The sequence below is a fragment of the Nanorana parkeri genome, unplaced genomic scaffold (assembly GCF_000935625.1).
Source record: "Nanorana parkeri isolate BGI_ZX_2015 unplaced genomic scaffold, ASM93562v1 scaffold50, whole genome shotgun sequence".
Taxonomy (NCBI): Eukaryota; Metazoa; Chordata; class Amphibia; order Anura; family Dicroglossidae; genus Nanorana; species Nanorana parkeri.
The window spans coordinates 2,912,110-2,930,519 of record NW_017306318.1 but is presented as its reverse complement, the minus strand read 5'-3'; the positions used below and the strand labels follow the sequence as shown (position 1 = coordinate 2,930,519).

Below are 18,410 nucleotides of genomic sequence, written 5' to 3'. Positions count from 1 at the left end.
GGGGGGGGGGGGGGGCCTTAATATTTTTGTCTTTGTATTTTATCTTGTATTTTGTAATGCAGTACTAGTAAACAACAGAATCTCACTAATGGGCTTTTTCTTTCCCCATATACCGTCCTCTAGAAATGCATTAAAAGGAATGTGCCGTAATACCAACACTGGCTGCCTTTGTAGTGAACTTTGGTCTGTTATTGGTTGTTGGAAATAGTTTTGTTTGCTGGAAGTGAAACTGCTTTTATCTCACATTTCCTTTATCTCCAGGGATGAAAAGTGTTCAATATTTCCTTTGTGCCTGTGTTACATTTGATGCAAGGACAAATATCAGGCTCTAGAGCTAGGACACTTTGGGGAAAGAGTGAAAGGAATTGCGAATTGGAATTGTTTTATGTTATCAGCAGTCCTGCATTAGATTTCTAGTATACTTTTATCTCAGTGTATCATATTAGGAGATCTCTTTTAGTATCTCACTGTCTTTTTAACATGGTGCTGAATACAGATGTGCTACATTAATGCAAAGCTTTGTTTATTTGAAGTAATTAAAAAGTAATAATAATGTAGCACTGCAGACAGGCAAAATGGAAAAGGGAAAATCAGCTTCATTCATAATAAATCGGACATACGGGCCTGCTCATGCATTCAGTCACACTATATGCAAAGATAGGCTGAACAATTCTGGTTTTAAGTAGCTCAAGTGTGCTACTAAGATCATTGGTAAACATCATAGTACAGTAATTAATAGTGATGAGCCAGGGCTTGGTTTGAACCTAGTTGGCCTGAGTTCGCTCAAGCCCGCTCAAAACTGAGGCCAACAGCCCCCTCCCAGCCCAATCATTTGTGGCAGGTGCAGTTCTTGCACGTCGCAAAGTGGCAGGGAATAGTCTTGATGCAACTGCCACCACTAATAGGGTCGGGAGGGGGGAGTCGGTCAGTGTTGAGCACACATGGATGAAATGGGTTTGCACCAAGCCCCAGTTCATCACTTGTAATCAATCACTTAAAATGTATGTCCAGGCATTACCCGTATGTACCCACATACCTCCCTCTCAACCTCTAGAGCAACTCCTGGCATTTTTAAACATTTTGTTCCCATAGCGAGAAACTGTTTTATTACGATTACATCATTACCTTGGGCTTGTAAAATTCTTGCAGAACAGCTGCTGAGAATTCAGTTACTATTGACACAGGCACACCACCAGACCTACGTCTCTCAAGAGCCCCTGCCCTACACATAGTATGTGGGCAGGATCTTGAGAGAGTCAAGGCAGTAGCACTGTTGTGCTGGTATAAAAACAAATCAATGTAACCATAAGAAGAGGAACAGAGAGGAGTGGAGGATAGGCAGAGCTCTGTAGTCCAGCAAGCAGAGTTAACAATGCTGGATCAGATTTCACTGCAGAATAAGCACCATGTTGTCAGCCCATCAGGAACTTAAGAGCCCACTAGATTTGTGGCAGGTAATTTTATATACTTGCAGAATTTTAATGGGGTAATATATGGGGGTATGTGCATGTATTGGAGAGATGTACTGAATATGTTTTTATTTTGCTCTGAAATACACTCTAACACATGCAAAAAATGGATATCTATGGTGTAACTGCATGATGAAGGGTCCCCTTCATCATTTCAAGCCTGATGAAGGGGACCCTGTGTGGCGCCCGAAACGTTGCTTTTTGTTTTGACATGAAGCGTCAATAAACAGACGTGTTCTCCACTACAATATGGTGTGCTGGTGACATCTTTAACAAGCTTCAGTATTAGCGGCGCCATCCACGGTCACTTCGAGCACCCACGCTGACAAGGATACTCGTTAAGGAGTGCAGCAGGATTCTGGAATACATATAATCTAGCATGGTAACACAGTGCTCTAAGTAGCTACTAGTGCAGCGTACACCATTGGCAGCCATTTGTTCCATCCATGTAGAGATTTTGGCGGGATAATTGAACACGTAACTCTAGGCATAGGTTCACAAGTTGGGAAATGAGTGAAAGGATCAGTCAGCCAAGACGGTTATTGGAGGCTGTAGAGATTATACCAAGTGTCACGTTAATGATGCTGGCAATGGCGGCAACTGGGCACAAACAGGATTCCAGAAGAGACTGCTCACCTGCTCTTATGGCGTTGCTCTCTCAATGGCCAAAAACGGTGCAGGGTCTCATGACAATGAGAGCGCAGCATCTTGTTGGGTTAGCCAGTGACACCGTAGTGCCAAGTAAGCTTTGCCTTAGCGTTCCTGAAGGTTGTAAGTGGATGCTAGCGACAGGATTAATTGACAGCTATGCCCACTTTTGCAGGCAATAGGATTCTCATAGACATTAAATAGAACAGATTGGTTGTGCTTTAAATGTGACTGGTGCACTTTTACATTGCCTACACAAATATTTGTGACTACATTTTATTTTCTATATGATTGCCTTTCATGCTTTATCTTCCTGTACACAACTTTTCTATTCCTCCACAGGAAATGATTATGAGTAATCGTATCATGTTTCTGATTGCATGGTTAGGTAACGTCTACAGGGAATGTCACCTTAATGGCAGCTGGGCAGGAAGAGGAGATTATACACAGTGCCAGGAAATACTAAAAGAGGAGGTAAGACAGACCTAAAGGATGACACATGACTGCCTGTATGCCTAGGACAAATAACCCGGGTAGCGTGTTTGAGAAATAGCAAGTCAACGTTTTTGGATAATATTAAAGGAAACTTGTGATAAGAAAAATGTGTTGGTTAACATTGCTGAACCCCCTACTAAAAATGCTTTCTGGATGCCATGCTGATCCAACAACTGGCTCATTGACCTGGAACAAGTAGGGGGATTAGGAGTTTAGGTTTCACTTGTTGCATGCTTGTTTTAGGCAGTCATTTACATTTTTATAAATTAAGCTGGCCATACACAACTGAATTGGCTGAAATTGAAGCCATGGGCAGCCCTATTGGCAAACACACAGCTCTTCAAAATTCCATCAAACTTTGAGCTTGGCTTTAAAAGTCGATTGAACTTCTTTGATTTAAAAATTGTAGGAGCCGGCAAACATTCTACCGCTATACTACTACTTTCTAACTAACTTTCTACAAAAAATCTTGGCTCACTGGTCAGTCCCGTTGGACTGGAACGCGTATCTACCAGGAAGTGCGATATAACACTCTGACGCTCTATATCTCAATTGTATGCTGTACCCACCACAACGTAATCAGAGACTTAGTGTCTGACTAATGATAACCATGTTGATTGTGTTTGGCAAGTATCCCAATATCTGACCTGGTGGAATATACAATGTATGCACTTTCTATGCTTTATAAGCCAATAAAAATCTATTGAAATAAAAATTGTAGGAGCCGGGTGGAAAAATTGACTGCTGAACAATGACTGCATCCAATCAGAGGTAGTCTCTGGAGTATACAGACACTCATGGGTTCCAGCTGTCTAAACACAATAGCCGACAGGGGAGATTCTTGCATCCATGCTGCTTTCCATCCATGAGCTGAATGAGAGAAATCTATGCGTCTAAGGCTAGTCTTACTGACATACAGTATGTGACAATATAGCAGCACTGTATAGCAGTAACTTTCCCTTCGTCTACACACAGGGCTGTCCCAATAATGAGACAGCCTGAGGCTTTTGCCTCAGGCGGCATCTCTTTGGGTCATGTGTGTGGGGGTCGGCAGGCAAAGCAGCATGGACGCGCTTCTGCACATTATGTCTGCTTCCCCCTTTCCAGCTAGAGCATCCCAGGTTGCTAAGAGCCAGGCAGGGAGATGTGTAAGGGCCACACACATCTTCCTACCCAGTTCTGAGCAACCTGGGATGCTCCGGCTGGCATCTGGTTGCCAAATGATGCAGAGAACACACATGCCTCCAGCCTCTGAGCCTTTTATTGTGAGGGGGTTGGCACATAACAATTCCCCCATCATTGTCCCTTCTTAACCATTTGACGTAAGTTCAAAGAGCAGACACCAAGATTCAGCCTGGCATAATTTACCATATGTTTGCCAGGCCCATAATCCTCGAACACGCAGGGTTCCCCTCAAACACATGATGGCAGCCAACCTGAACCTCATCCTTAATGGTTGCCAACATTAAAAGGCACATTTCCATTATAAGTAAGCCGATTTCCCATTAATATTTAATATAGACCTTTTCACATGGAGTAACTTTCATTTCACATTTACTGGTCCCTTAACGCTCTAAAATATGATTCACAAGACACGAGTTCGGCTTCCAAACTGCCGTGTGTTTAACTGACAGGTTTAGACCGCATTGATAATGCCGAAAATTATATTACTGTCTGATGTAAATTGAGCCCTGTAGCCTTATTAGGTGCATCCGTAACTGCTGCTTGTTGTCCCGTGCTAAAGCGGGTATTCATGGCTGATTTACTTTTCTGATGACTTGCCTCAGGATATGAGTTATGCGTGTCATAGACATCTCCACAGATTGATTTTAGCCATGAATTCACCTTCATTGGAGCATAAATAGAAAGGAAGTCATAAAATGCCACATACAGGTCATGCCACCTTATGAACAGAGATGCGGGTCACAATAAAAGACAATATATTATTTTATCTGGGCTAAACAAATATTGTCCGAAAACAAGCAGTGTATTCTTACATGGAGTGCTTTGTATATTTCCTCCAGATCTGTGCAAATATCCAACGTGACACAACTGCTGAACCTTATCTTCGATGTTTCCTGTATTAAAGACCACTCACTACTGCTCTCTCTCCTTGTGCAGGGTGACTGGTCATGTCTCCACCCATCCTTTAGTTTTCTGCAGGCAGTCTGTAGTCTATGGGACATTCTGGGTCCCTCCCACAGCTGTGCATTCTGCACAGGCTACAGCACAGTGAAGATGTCACCATTACTGATCTGGTTTTGCAAAAGTATTTGGTGCATACAAGTGGATATAAATGCTTTTTGGCTACTAAGAAACATTTTTCTATGTGGTTACATGACCACAAAGCTCCTGCTGGTTCCTGTGTCTCTGCCGACTTACAATGTTGTTGAATTTCAAAGTACAGTGATGTCACCAACCAGCATTTTTAGTCCCAGAACATGGTCGGGCTGGCATTGAGTTCACATTCACCAACCTAAACAACGTTAGAAAAAGGAGACAGTGGTGAAGCTTATTATTATTATTATTATACAGGATTTATATACCGCCAAGAGTTTGAGCAGCACTTTACAATAGAAGGAAGACATTACAATACAAGTCAAGACAAGATGGTAAGGAGGGCCCTGCCCGTGAGAGCTTCCAATCTAAAAAGGGATAGGCAAGTGATACAAGAGGTGGTAGCTGTGCAGGGATGAATTGTTTGAGGAAGTGATAGGTCAGTGGTTAGGTAGAAATCAAATAGGCTTCCCTAAAGAGATGAGTCTTTAGGGATCGCCTAAAGGCAGTCAGAGTAGGAGATAGACGACCAGGTTGGAGTAAGTTGTTCCAAAGGATGGGAGAGACTCTAGAAAAGTCCTGCATCTGAGAAGTTGACGAGGAAGCTAGAGAGCAAGAGGTCTTGGGAAGTGCGGAGGGGACGGTTATAATGATACTTTGGGACAAGGTTGGAGATATATACCCGAAGTTGGCTTTGCAAGTGGTTTTTCATATTTAGAATGTTATCTTTTGAGCAATTGGAAGCCAGTGTAGGGATTGGCAGAGGGGAATTGCAGACACTGAGCGGTTGGTTAGGTGGATGAGTCTAGCAGCAGCATTCATGATAGACTGAAGGGGGGATAGCCTGTGTAGTTGTAGGTCTATGAGGAGGGAGTTGCAATAGTCAAGACGAGAGATAACAAGTGAGTGGATGATGCGGTCAGGTTATCACGCGACCACATAGAAAAAAAAAGTAAAAATGCATTTAGATGCAGAGTTAAAATAAAACTACTAATATTGTTCTTTCCTTCCACTTTAATATCTTTTTTTTTAAATTTAGCCCAGATATACACTTTGAGTTAGAGCTCCGCCAGCTTATCCACTGTAAATTAAATACAAGATAAAACATCCACTTAAAAACGTGTAACCTTTCGAGCAAAACAGATTGACCCTGAGCTATTTAAAAGGGTCTCTTCCTTAACATACGGTAAATCTTTAATCAGGATTGGAGGAGTCTTGACGGTTTGCACTGTTCTGTACAGACGAGAGACATTAGTATTCTGTAACTAATCATTCTTCTTTTACATAAATTCTACCGCTCTCACCTCTTCTAAATTAAAAAATCTATTTTACATTCGGTAAACTAATTGCTTTTCCTATATCTTCCCAGCTCAGGACGGAACATTTTTAAAGATCCGCTGCATAAAGCAGAGGATCCGCAGCCAAGTTCTGAATATCCGGTATTACCAATTCAAGGCTAATCTGCAGTGCTGCAAATGAGAGTCAAATGAAAGCAAACGTACATAACTCTTTTTTAGAGAATATAGCTTCTAGAGAGCATGAAAAGATTGGCACGGTATTATCCACGCATTATAGGTCAGGGAGTTTGGAAAGTGAATAAATGTGGTTTTTCCTTCACTGCCTCATTTCGATGACTTCAGGCTAAGTTTTCTCTTTCAAAAAAGGTGTAATTTGTTTCTTGACAGCCCTTTACACTTTATATGTTTTGTTGGCTGTCTCAGCAGCTTTTATGTTTTCTTATGCTTCCTGTCAGCTAGAATAGCCAATTATACAATAGTAAGGGAGGGGAGGTGTCAGATTTTAGAGGCTAGCTTGTTACCTGTTTCATGGAACTGAGTCCATTTTGTTGGAAGCAAGAGAATGCTGTGATATAATCTATTTAGTTCAGTTTTAACATCCATCTCACATCTATGTGGAATATTGTACATTCCCCATGAAAGGTCAATGATATATAGTACATGCTTTCATTGTTTAAAGTAGACCAATCAAAACTTTACTGCTGGAATAGATTCTAGATATGTCATGGTATAAAGCAACAATATAACCTTTATCACTAAAATTCTGTACCTGAACTCCAATCCAGTGACTTTGCCCAGGTTGAGAGGATGTCATCAGTCTGCTGCAGGCAGAAGGAAGCATTTCCTCTGTCTCCTCTCCTGCAGTGATCAGACTGGGCATTGTAACTGGCTGCAGCAGGGACTGAACTGTGTTGCATTTGTAAACAAGAACTGAGCAGGTATCATCCCTGGGCCACTATCGGAGTCCAAAGTAGATGCTGACCCTGGCTTGGTCCTTCTGGAAAAGTAGATAAAAGCATTGTCAGGGGGAGCACTGTGATCTCTGTAAAAGGTCACATATACCTGAAAGTTTTACACTTATCCTGACAAAAAAATATATATCTGATGCCAGGTCCACTTCACTAAAATATTTAATTGTCAATCTTTTTTCTTGGCAGAAAAAGAGCAAGGTGCACTACCACATTGCCATCGTTATTAACTTCCTGGGACACTCCGTCTCCTTGTGTGCGCTGCTGGTGGCTTTTACTCTCTTCTTGAGATTGAGGTAATGCTGCAGCCAAAGAGCAAGTATTGGAAAACACTGACTTTAGCTTTCTGTTTTTGACACACCAATGTTAATTAGAATTGCTTAGCTCCCTTTCTAAAGGTGGCCATGCATGAGACCTGCTCATGGAACTGCTCAACTTGACTCAAGATCAAATTAGAGTTGTGCAATGTTTGGCAGATGTAGCTATATAGTTGGGACTCACAAAGGGCAAAGTCCCTCTTGCTGTGCTAATGTGATAGTACTGGGTTCATGAGAGGTACCGTGTGGGGAATTGGAGTTGCCATATCACCTTCAGGGCTAGACCCTGCAAGGCCCCAAACGTGTTGGCTTTATTAACCTATGTGACTGGATACAAATACAATTATGACAATATTTGACCTCCATTCTCCATCCTTCTGCTGCTGAGTGAGTCACATGCTCCCTATTAGTGCTGGATTAATAGTACCTTGGACTTGGGCTATTTTCAATTCAAGGGCCTCCTGCCATGGCCCTCCTTAATATATCAATTCAATTATACACACCGCATTGTGCTTTGATCTGTCGTATATTTTGTTAGTATCTGGAACACAGGCATCTAAAACTGCACTTGCTATGCTTTTGTGTTGGTTTGTGTATTTTCAATAAAAAGTCAATGTGAATGGATCTCCATTGTGCCCCAAACTAATCATAGACTGATCTCAAATGCAAGCCATTACACCTGGAAAGTACTTGAGTGTTTGGCTTATTTGGCTTGTGAATATGCTGGCACAGCTCAGGTCCCTAGCCACCATCTTGGTCTTCAAATACCTGGACCTGGCTGTGCCATCTGGGTTCGGGCAACCACGTCCCTAATGACAGGCGTCAGGTCTGCTCACCAGACGCTGTGTGTCCCTGCTCCTGCAGCTTGCTGGGATATGTGATGGGAATATCCCAGAAAACTGCAAGGTCATGTACACTCTATTCTTGCTTAAGCAAGAATGGTGGTAGGGTCAGGTTTGGAGCAAACAAAAACACATAAAAAACATAAATATAACCAAAAAAGCCCTATTAACTATTAAATGGGGAAATCCTTTCCTTGTGTGCTGTTGTTTAAGTGTCTTTAAAAGGCTGCCCTACAGTCGATAAGACATTTGTACACATTACTAAGTGTATTTAATATACAGGCTTCCAGTTTTAGACCTAGGTCATGAGTCAGTCGCACACTATTATAAGACTCTATTTAAGCCTGTCCAGTAAATTACCGAATCCACAAATTGTTAATTGGGCATAAAATAATTGTGTCTCTACTTTAAGAGGTCTGCCAGTGCAGGAAAGGTGGCAGATGGGCCATTTCTTTTTTTTATTTTGACACGTGAGGACCAGCACCAAATCATCCTTCGATGATAAGCAGTCGTCAGTGCAATATTTTTGTAATTATTTAAAGTGGACCTCTTTAGTGTTCTTGTACGTTCACAACTGAATTATTTCTATTGCAGGAGCATTCGATGCTTGCGCAACATAATTCACTGGAACCTCATCACGGCCTTTATTCTTCGTAACATCACCTGGTTTGTGATGCAGCTTACATTGAGCCATGAAGCCCATGACAGCAATGTGGTAGGTAACCCTGACCTCCGTAGCTGTAACCCCCATTGTGAATTTTTACAGCAGATGTGCACACATCTTTTTTCTTGCTGTCTGTGTCTCTCAGTCAGTCTCAGTTATCAGATTGTGTTCTTGTTATTGATAATGTAATAAGCACTGGTAACAACTTCTGCCTCTCTGGCTTCTTTTTTTTTAATAAGTTTCACTGTTGCAGTCTGGCAGAGCAGTGCCATTGTAATATTACTTCAAGTCATCTCAGCATTCCCTGCATCCGAGTCAGCAGTTTGCTGTGTGTATATATCAATTCTGTGCAAAGGTGTCAGGAGTGGAATCTCTGTCCCAGCATTCAAGCATAGATTACCTGCAGAGCTCTACAGACTGCCAGCAATTGCAGAGCAGTGGTAAGCTTGCTTATCACTTTGCTGGAGAGCTATGTAGTATCTCCAAAAGACATAGTCAAGAAAAAAGGGATAGGAAGCCACAGGAGAGATTCACAGTGTGTAATACTTCACTCAAGAATTGTAGAAATTAGCACATTACAGTGTGTAAAATAATTGTAAGGTTGCTATTAACTCTTAAAGAAGACCTGAACCATGGAAGCTGTGCCCAAAAAAGGTATTCAGTGGACAAGGGTTAGTCACCAGTATTGCCTGTGGTCTCCCTGCAGCTGATCTTTTCCCATTACTGACTTACCCGTGCCTGTTCTGCACTGTGTCTCTGTGTGGTAGCAGTTACCTTGGTAGAGTCAGGGCTTTGCTTCCTTATGTCAGTTCTGCCCCTCTGATGACTGGTGGAGGAATATTCAAGAAGCAGCAAGAGAGGTGCAGGAAGAATGAATCCTAAAATTAAATGAAGCAGAAACGGGTAAAGCCTTGCACTGCAGGTCCTCAGTACAGCTCTTTCTCCAGCAAGGAGAACAGTAATTATATTTCCAAATCTGGCAGTCAGTGGCTAGACACCGTAAGTGCACTGCTATTTTTCACGAGGAACTCAAGACAAAAGGTAAATCTTTAAGGCTACTTAGACATAATTCCCTAAGGTTCCCTATAAAAAAAAGCAAGCCTTTTACTTCCGTTTTGTGAACTGTGCTGGTTCAAATGTAAACATGGCATAAACATGGCAATTTGAAGAGTCGTTAAACTTTTGATTCCTTTTTTTGTTGATATCGCAAAATTGACCAGAGATGGGATCAAAATTCAAACTCTATGGAAAAATCAGATCGCTTTAAAAAATGACAGTAGTTTATTTTCCTTTTTGTACTAAAGCTGGCAGTTGATTGCCCAATTTCCACTTTACAATCTTAGGAAATTGACTAAAAATTACTACATGTTTGACTAGTTGTAGGAATCAAGCAACCTTAGAAATGGCTGGGGAGAATATTTCTCTACACAGACCTTTACTCTGAGGCAGATGCTCTCGAGCTTGGTGGGGACTGCCCAAGACCCTTGCATTTTGAGTGGTTTGGTGATGTTTGTAGATGCATGGAGAGGAGGAAAGTTTGGGCAGTGGTGCCCGTGGAGGCAATGTAGGTTTGATGTTATTACTCTTACTTGCTAGACCACCATAGGCACCTCTGACTTGACAGCTATCTACATATTAGAACTTATTTTACTATTTCCTATAGATTTATCATCTTGACAGCCAGCAATAGCACAATAGAAAAGGGTATTTCTGCATGGGTTGAACTTATTTCCAGAGGCAACACAACTGTAAAAGATGTTGAGTCACTGTAGGGTGTTGTAATGATGACCTGCTATCTCCCCTCAGCTTCTCATCAGAATATCTTTCCTTCCTCTCCTTGCAGGTCTGGTGTCGCCTGGTCACTATAGCTCACAATTATTTTTATGTCACCAATTTCTTCTGGATGTTTGGTGAAGGATGCTATCTGCACACAGCCATCGTTTTGACATACTCCACTGACAAGCTACGCAAGTGGATGTTCATCTGTATTGGCTGGTGTATGTGACTTCTTTGTCCTGGGTTAAGCAAAATACAACTCTTGTTATCACAAGCAGCCACTGTGTGTATCCTCTGTTTTTCTAGTTGTTCCTACCATTTGTCATTTAGATTTTGATTTCTTTAGTTTTGTCTTTCCAGGTATTCCATTACCCATCATCGTGGCCTGGGCCATCAGCAAGCTATACTATGACAACGAAAAGTAAGCATTTAAGGTTGGGGTCAATGAAGGTGTAAGGGATACATAGCTTTATGTATTTGAAGAGAGTACACATTATTCTGGAATTAAAGCATTACTTCATTACTAAAAATGTTTATAAATCCATTAAAAATACATTATGGCTCTCTGCAGTATAATACTTATTTTGTTGCCACTTTAGTTCCACAGATCGCTAATACCTGTTTAAAACAATGATTTTCAGCTTGGAGTCTGCCCTTGAATTTGAATAGAATACAGTTTTCGTGCATAAAAATGTTTTAAAAAATACATATATGCTGCAGTCTGTCACTATCCTTAACATAGAATTCCCCCTGTAACATAGAACCTATTGCCAGTTGATTCTGCCTGTAGATACATTATCCTCCACTACCTGTAACTGGCCAAGCTGCCCAAGTATTTTTCTTATGACCATCTGTGCCCCTCTTGCCTTTGTGCACGTCTCTTAACTATCTGGATTTATATGCTGTACTTTACAGTTATTGAAGCAATGAACTGTGGGCCTTTAAGAGCACCTTCGTAATATAATATAATATATTATAATGGTGTGAAAGAGGCAGAAGGGGGTATTAGATAGTGTACTCGGTTCTTCATACAAAGAAGTATCATGTATCATGGGAGTGGTGTGTCTTTGATTTATTCCAGTGTCTAAAGGTATCCGGTGGGCAGAAAAATAAAATGTAAATGGTAGGACTAGGATTCAGGTATCTCATCTCCCCTTTACCCCCACATATTTGAACTGTTGTGCGTTATAAGCAGCACATTGCATTATAAGCGTTATTGCTGCACATAAGCAAGTCAGCCTTTACATCCTGTTCAGTTCAATCCATCCTGCACTATACTCTTTTTGCCCTAATGGAGAGTGCACGGCTAACAGTGATACCGTATTACAGCTCATGTAGACAAACAGTCAGCACTCGAAAAGAAATAAACCTCAAAGTTGCAGATTTATTGAAAATCCATAGTAAAGAGCTAAAAATTAAGTGCATAGAAAGTGGTAACAATGGCAAAAAAAAGCAAGAAAAAAAAAGCATATACACCAATGTTATGGGGCCACGCCGGCACACATCTGTCACCTTGAGAATGCAGCCCAACATGGCCCTGAAACATTGGCAGATTTCTGCACAATTTGTAGCACCTTCTTGTATATGTTTGCACTTTACTATTCAACCTCAATAAATCTGGAATTTTGAGGTGTATACCTTTTTTAAGTTGTGGCCATTTGTCTATATGAGCCTGTAATTTAGACCAGCTCTTTGGTTGGCAGCCAACAATAGCAAGTAAAGGTCAGGTTCGAGCCCAATGTGTACAGGTTTTGACACGGTAGGGGTGTCTCAGCAGAACGAGGAACCTAACCCAAATACAAAAAGTGTGCATTTTTTTAAACTGGTATTTAGTTAAAGAGTGCTTTTTTAGAAATGACATTGTAATCAGCTGACTAACAACCCTGCCGTATCAAACCTAACTCGTCCTGCAATCCTATGTATATTACAATTTCCAAACATTGTAAGGAGTCGTTATGGCTGTCAGAAAAATGGCAGTGCAATTTCCCCACGACTAGCATTATGCTATTTATCAGAGCCAAAAGGAATATTCTATGTTGCAACTTTTTTTTAGCTCCCACATTCCTTTGGGTTGGCTTGAGAAATGTAATAGATTTGTGCTTGCCAGTGTAACGGCAACCGCCGTCACCGCTCACCTGGGAAGAGGGGGGCACAGGTTTCTGCCTCACGGGACGGGCCGTCTGCGTTCCGGGGTGCGCGTGCATCTGCTTCCGGGTTCGGACGGCGGGTGCGTTCCACCGTGGCACGCGGAAGTGCTTCGTCTCGTTCGGCGGCTCCTCCCCCCGCCTCTTAGCCCTATATAAACACCCCAGTGAGACAGTATGGCGTTCCAATATTGAAGACTGAACGCCTGCTGTCTCCTGGGACCCCCCATACCATCCAATACTGCTACCTTCTACAGAGGACATATAACGTACTCCACTTGGACCCCCAGCTCCTTCTGCTACTCCATTGAAATCGCAAGTACCCTGGCATATTGCTCACCATTGAGTTAAACTAACTGTGTGTACAGAGAAGCTGGATTAACTTGCATGCTCCATCTAGTGGTCTTTTTGGAGAATACACCTTTACCTCTAAACCATAGCTGTTATCTATCCTAACCTAATTGACAACCTGAACCTTTACAATTTTTGTTACTGTTACATGTGATTGGGGTTATGCAGTAATAATCCCATCCATCCTTTTACTTCTGTTTATTTTGGCTGTGATGCTTGAACCCTAACTCCCCGTTAAGATTGGGAGTGAAACCAGGGTTCCGTCTGATTGGCCTCCGCAGTTGTGATCCACAAAACCCCAACCTCACACCAGGTGTTACAGCCAGAGACTTAAAGTTCCTGAACAGCATAATGACATATGGATCTAAATCCCTAAAGCAAGATTCTAGGAGCTTTCTGGTTTTTCTGTAGTTAAAAATATAGTCAGATCTTTGCAGTAAGAAAAAATAGTATGCTGGGATTGGCCGTCCTATAGAATTTGGAAACAATGGTCCCACAATGGAACTATCCCACCATGGGGACGGTCAGTGTTTTCACCAAAGAATTACACCATTTTAACCCAAGATTTACACATTTGTAAAAAACATGTGAATCATGGGTAAAAAAAAAAACATTGATAAATAGGCCCCCCATATGCTTTCTCCTTTGGTCCAAGTGCAAAAATGTGCAGCCAATCACACACAAAACGTACAGTGCCTCCGGGATCTTGTTTTAGGGATTTAGGGTTAAATGTGCTGTACTATAAACAGCAACCATCAATCAAACCTTTATCTCTTCCAGAGGGAGCTGAACAGACTGCAGTGCAAGGGCATTCAGATACCCTTTCAGCAGCTTCACCTCCTCATTACACAGCAGCTTCTCAGTCTTCTGTAAAATGTAAAAACATTTTACAGAAGACCGAGAAACTGCCGTGTAATGGAGGGAGATTATGGACAGGAAGGTTAAAAATGGAGTTATCCTTTAAGTTTAGTCGCATAAAATATTACAGAGTAGGAATTCAAAATAACGTCACTTCTGAGTTGTCATGATGTTTTGATTTCTTCTAGATGCTGGTTTGGGAAGAAGGCCGGAGTGTACACAGATTTTATATACCAAGGTCCTGTCATCCTGGTACTGCTGGTAAGTTAACAAGCTGATCTCATTAGGCCTAGCTAGAATGACAACAGCGTTTGGTTATCTGGACCTTCCAGCTAATCTTTGGGGCAAAGAAAGCACTATATCACTATCGAATGTATGTATATTAATTTTTGTTAGTTTCTACACAGAAGGAAAAATCAGAAATCAAACTGTTAGCAACAATGGCTGAGAGGAATGTGTACAATAAAAACCCATTAATAGTAGTCGGTAGGGCATAGAAACTACAGCACAGAAGCATCCAGTACTCAAAGATGGCATGTACATCAATTGTCAAAATATGTATTGGATCATTGTTAGTAAAAGTAAGAAAAAGTATATTATTGAGCCAAAATGCTCTGATATATAACTGAATGTAGGGATCGTACAGTTGGCATTTGTTTCCATTAAAATTGTCATAGAGCCCTTGACTTCAAACACATTTATAATGAAAAGAATTCAAGGAAGGAAGATAGAAGATTGAAGAACACAGAGGACTCTAGGAGGGGGAAGGAGGAGAGGAAAAAGAGGAGGGGGCAAGGACTCCTTACTCATCACAAGAATGGTGCGAGAGTTGGTGAGGTCCTAAAATGGTCCCATGGGGCCTATCTCATATAGCGTTGGTCATATGTGTCTTCCTCCCAAGTGACCAGCTTTTTAAGTTTCTCAATTGCATCCACTTCACATTCTGCAGTGGAGATTGTGGAGATCTCCATTGTGTAGAAATGATAGTGTGGATGGCAGCTAAAAGGTGGCATAGGCAGCCCTGCTTAATGTTCTTGTATGCCCCTGATATTATTGGCAGTAGCAGGATTTGAGAATCATTACATATATCAATATCAGTGATCTTCTTGTAAAAAAAACAAAATGATATGATGGTATTCCAAAAGGGCCCAATGAGGAGACAATCATACCAAATATAGGTCATATTACACCTTTCCTGGAGTCATCTCCAGTATGTGTCGGAGGCCATTGGGACCAATTTCCATTTCGTATAAATACAGTAACAAACCACTATGTTATTAGTAACCTGGTATACAATAATACTTTAATGTATTTATTTATATTGCACGAACATGTTAAAATATGTATATAAGGCCACAACGCTTCCTGTTCCCGAAACAGCTTACAGTCCAATGGCCACACACACCAAGTCCTTATTTATGTGAATTTGCAGAGTTTTCCAAGCACAGTAAAGCAGCAACACAGTAACAGAATGGGTGGGATCCATAGTTATGTTTTAGAACTGTGGGAAAAATCATGCAAACATCATGCAAATAGGGTGAGAATTGAACTTCTAAAGCTTTCAAACCACCCACATGCTAATTGTGCACTTTGATGTTGACGTTTTATATATAAAACAATATTTATTTTTTTCTTAGATAAACTTTATATTTTTATTTAACATTGTGAGGATTCTGATGACCAAGCTCCGAGCCTCCACTACTTCAGAGACTATCCAGTACAGGCAAGTTATTACTTGTTGATGTACTTTATCTCCATTCTCTCTTCCGTTGTTTGCTCACATTCCAGGTTGTCCTTCCTTATTTAGGTATTCTTGTTCATTTTTTCTCCATTGCCTTCCAGGAAAGCAGTAAAGGCAACTCTGGTTCTGCTGCCTCTTCTGGGAATTACCTACATGCTTTTCTTTGTCACTCCAGGAGAAGATGAAATCTCGCGAATCGTCTTCATCTATTTCAATTCATTCTTGCAGTCCTTCCAGGTAGGAAAATCAATTCAGGCCAGTGTTAAAATGTATTATTCATAGGCTGAATAAAGACACTGGTCCATCAAGTTCAACCTTTGTGTGTCTGTATGTGATTGTGTATATGAATCCCTGTGTGGTCTAGTTTTTAAGAGTACTTGTACCCTTGTATGCTGTGGTCTCTGAGGAAGGTATCTAAATGCTTTTTGAATGATTCAATATTCTGTGCAGATACCACTGCTTGTGGCAGCGAGTTCCAGATTTTAACACAAAATGTTTATTGCAGATGTTGCCATTACCACTAAACATTTTGTACATCAAAATCATGTCCCCTCTTAGTCTCCTCACTTCTAACATGAACAAGTTTAAATTTAGTAGCCTTGTCTCATAGCTTAGGTCCTCCATTCCCTTAATTAGTTTAGTTGCCCTTATCTGGACTCTCTCTAGCTCAAGGACATATTTTCTGTGGATTGGTGCCGGAAACTGGACCGCATAATCCAGATGAGGCCGAACCAGTGATCTATAAAGTGGCAAAATTATTGCTTTGTCTCTAAAGTACATTCCTTTTTCAGTACAAGCCAGTACTCTGCTCGCTTTGTTTGCCGCAGCTTGGCATTGCAAGCTATTGTTCACTCTGTGGTTCACTATGACCCCCAGATTTCTGACTTCCCTAGTGGAGTGCACATTAATAAGTATTCCTCTTGCCTGTTTTTGACCCCAAAATGCAATACTTTACATTTTTCAACATTAAAACCTCATATTTGTTTCTGTCTGTTATCTTACGGTTTTAAGTGGTCCTTTAGCATGTCTTCCAACTGCTTTGAGAAGCACCTTGTGCGGAGGCCTTGGGAAGGCTTTCAGGGGTTAGTGCTGCCACTGAATTATATGTGACATATACGTGGCAATTTTCAGTCAACCACTCTCTATCCACCAGAAATCACATGCACAATCGCAAAGTAGTGGCCGGAAACTAGGCAATCTATCACCAAGTCCTACTGATAAGCAGATTTTGAATTTGTAACTGGCCAATAAATTTACAGCTTTAATACAGTTTATTGTAAAGCTGAAATGTAAGGAGGAAAATTCTACAGAAATTTGCAGTTATTCACCAAAGGGTGAAGAGTTTGGAGAAGTTATCAATCTAGGACAACATAGCTGAACTGGAAAGTGAGCTGAATTGGAGACTTTTTCCAGTTCAGCTATGTTGTCCTAGATTGTTCACTTCTCCGGCCTGCTCCAAATTCTTCACCCGTTTGTGAATAACCCTGTAAGTCTAAAGTGATGAGATTTTTCCGCTGCATATGTTTAAGGAAATTTTAATATCCCCACCCTGGGGTCAGTTGAAACCTTCATTTTAGGTCTTTAACAATCTTGTAAATTTTGCAAAAAAATGGAATCAAAAGTTTGATTAAGTTGCAACGCATACAACCAGTTTTCAGATGGCAAAACACACAAGTTAAAGCCCCATTCACACCAGGTCGTTTTTTTCCACGCTGAAACATATGCAACATAAAATCCCACGTCTGGTGTTTGAAATGGTCCTTGAGCTTCTTTTGTTGCACTTATCAGCCCGTTTTACTTAATTTAATTCAATTGAAATGCGCCGATCAGCACGGTTTTGTGCTTTTTTAGTGCATTTTTGCAGCTGAGACTGTGAAACGAGCAGGACCGCATTATAATACGCGCAAAAAAAGCAGTAAAAAAAACTTGCGTGAGGCATGCTGAAATGCTGTTGCCCTAGTGTGAATGGGGTCTTAAAGTAGTATTAAACTCTCAATAACTTTTCAATAATGAAATGAGTTCAAACAAATACACATTGCTCAGCAAAGTATTTCTTTATATTTTTGCCCAAGCTCTTACAGTCATCGTGTTTTTGAACAACTCCAATGCTCTCAGCTCAGCTTCCCTGAACTTCCTGTCCAGTAGACGCTCACAAGAGCAGTCTCCAGCAGCTGTCCATCTACTAGCCTGGAGGAAGGGCAGGGGAGTGGCTTCCTCTGCTGTGCCTGTGTGTTTGTGGAGACACGCACAACTTACTAGCACACACAAGGGTGGCTCCTTAGGAACCTGCCAAGGGAAGGAGCCACCCTAATATAGAAGATCAGTACCAGTGCTCAGGGTACCAGCTGATTCTGCAGGAAACTAAAAAGTTTAAACATCAAGAAGCAGGTCAAAAACCTTTTGACCTTAATATCACTTGCAAATTTCAAGCAGCTTTCCATTACAAAAACAACCAAATGACTCAAGGGAACCTACCACCAACACATTAAGTAAATTTCAAAGTGACAACTATTGCCTATAGGATGTATTTGGTCTTCTTGTGATGGAAAGCTGGCAAACATC

The 18,410-nt window shown here is 41.1% G+C and overlaps 1 protein-coding gene across 1 annotated transcript in view; it reads left to right on the top strand.

Moving 5' to 3' along the window:
- The window catches only part of CRHR1 (corticotropin releasing hormone receptor 1), a 31,430-nt gene that overhangs the window by 10,001 nt on the left and 3,019 nt on the right, over positions 1–18,410 (top strand). Inside the window, exons 3-10 of the mRNA XM_018574406.1 lie at positions 2,506–2,591; positions 7,345–7,451; positions 8,909–9,029; positions 10,822–10,975; positions 11,115–11,175; positions 14,296–14,368; positions 15,745–15,830; positions 15,950–16,085. Of these exons, the coding sequence (XP_018429908.1) occupies positions 2,506–2,591; positions 7,345–7,451; positions 8,909–9,029; positions 10,822–10,975; positions 11,115–11,175; positions 14,296–14,368; positions 15,745–15,830; positions 15,950–16,085 (824 nt within the window). The remainder of the gene's footprint in view (positions 1–2,505; positions 2,592–7,344; positions 7,452–8,908; positions 9,030–10,821; positions 10,976–11,114; positions 11,176–14,295; positions 14,369–15,744; positions 15,831–15,949; positions 16,086–18,410) is intronic.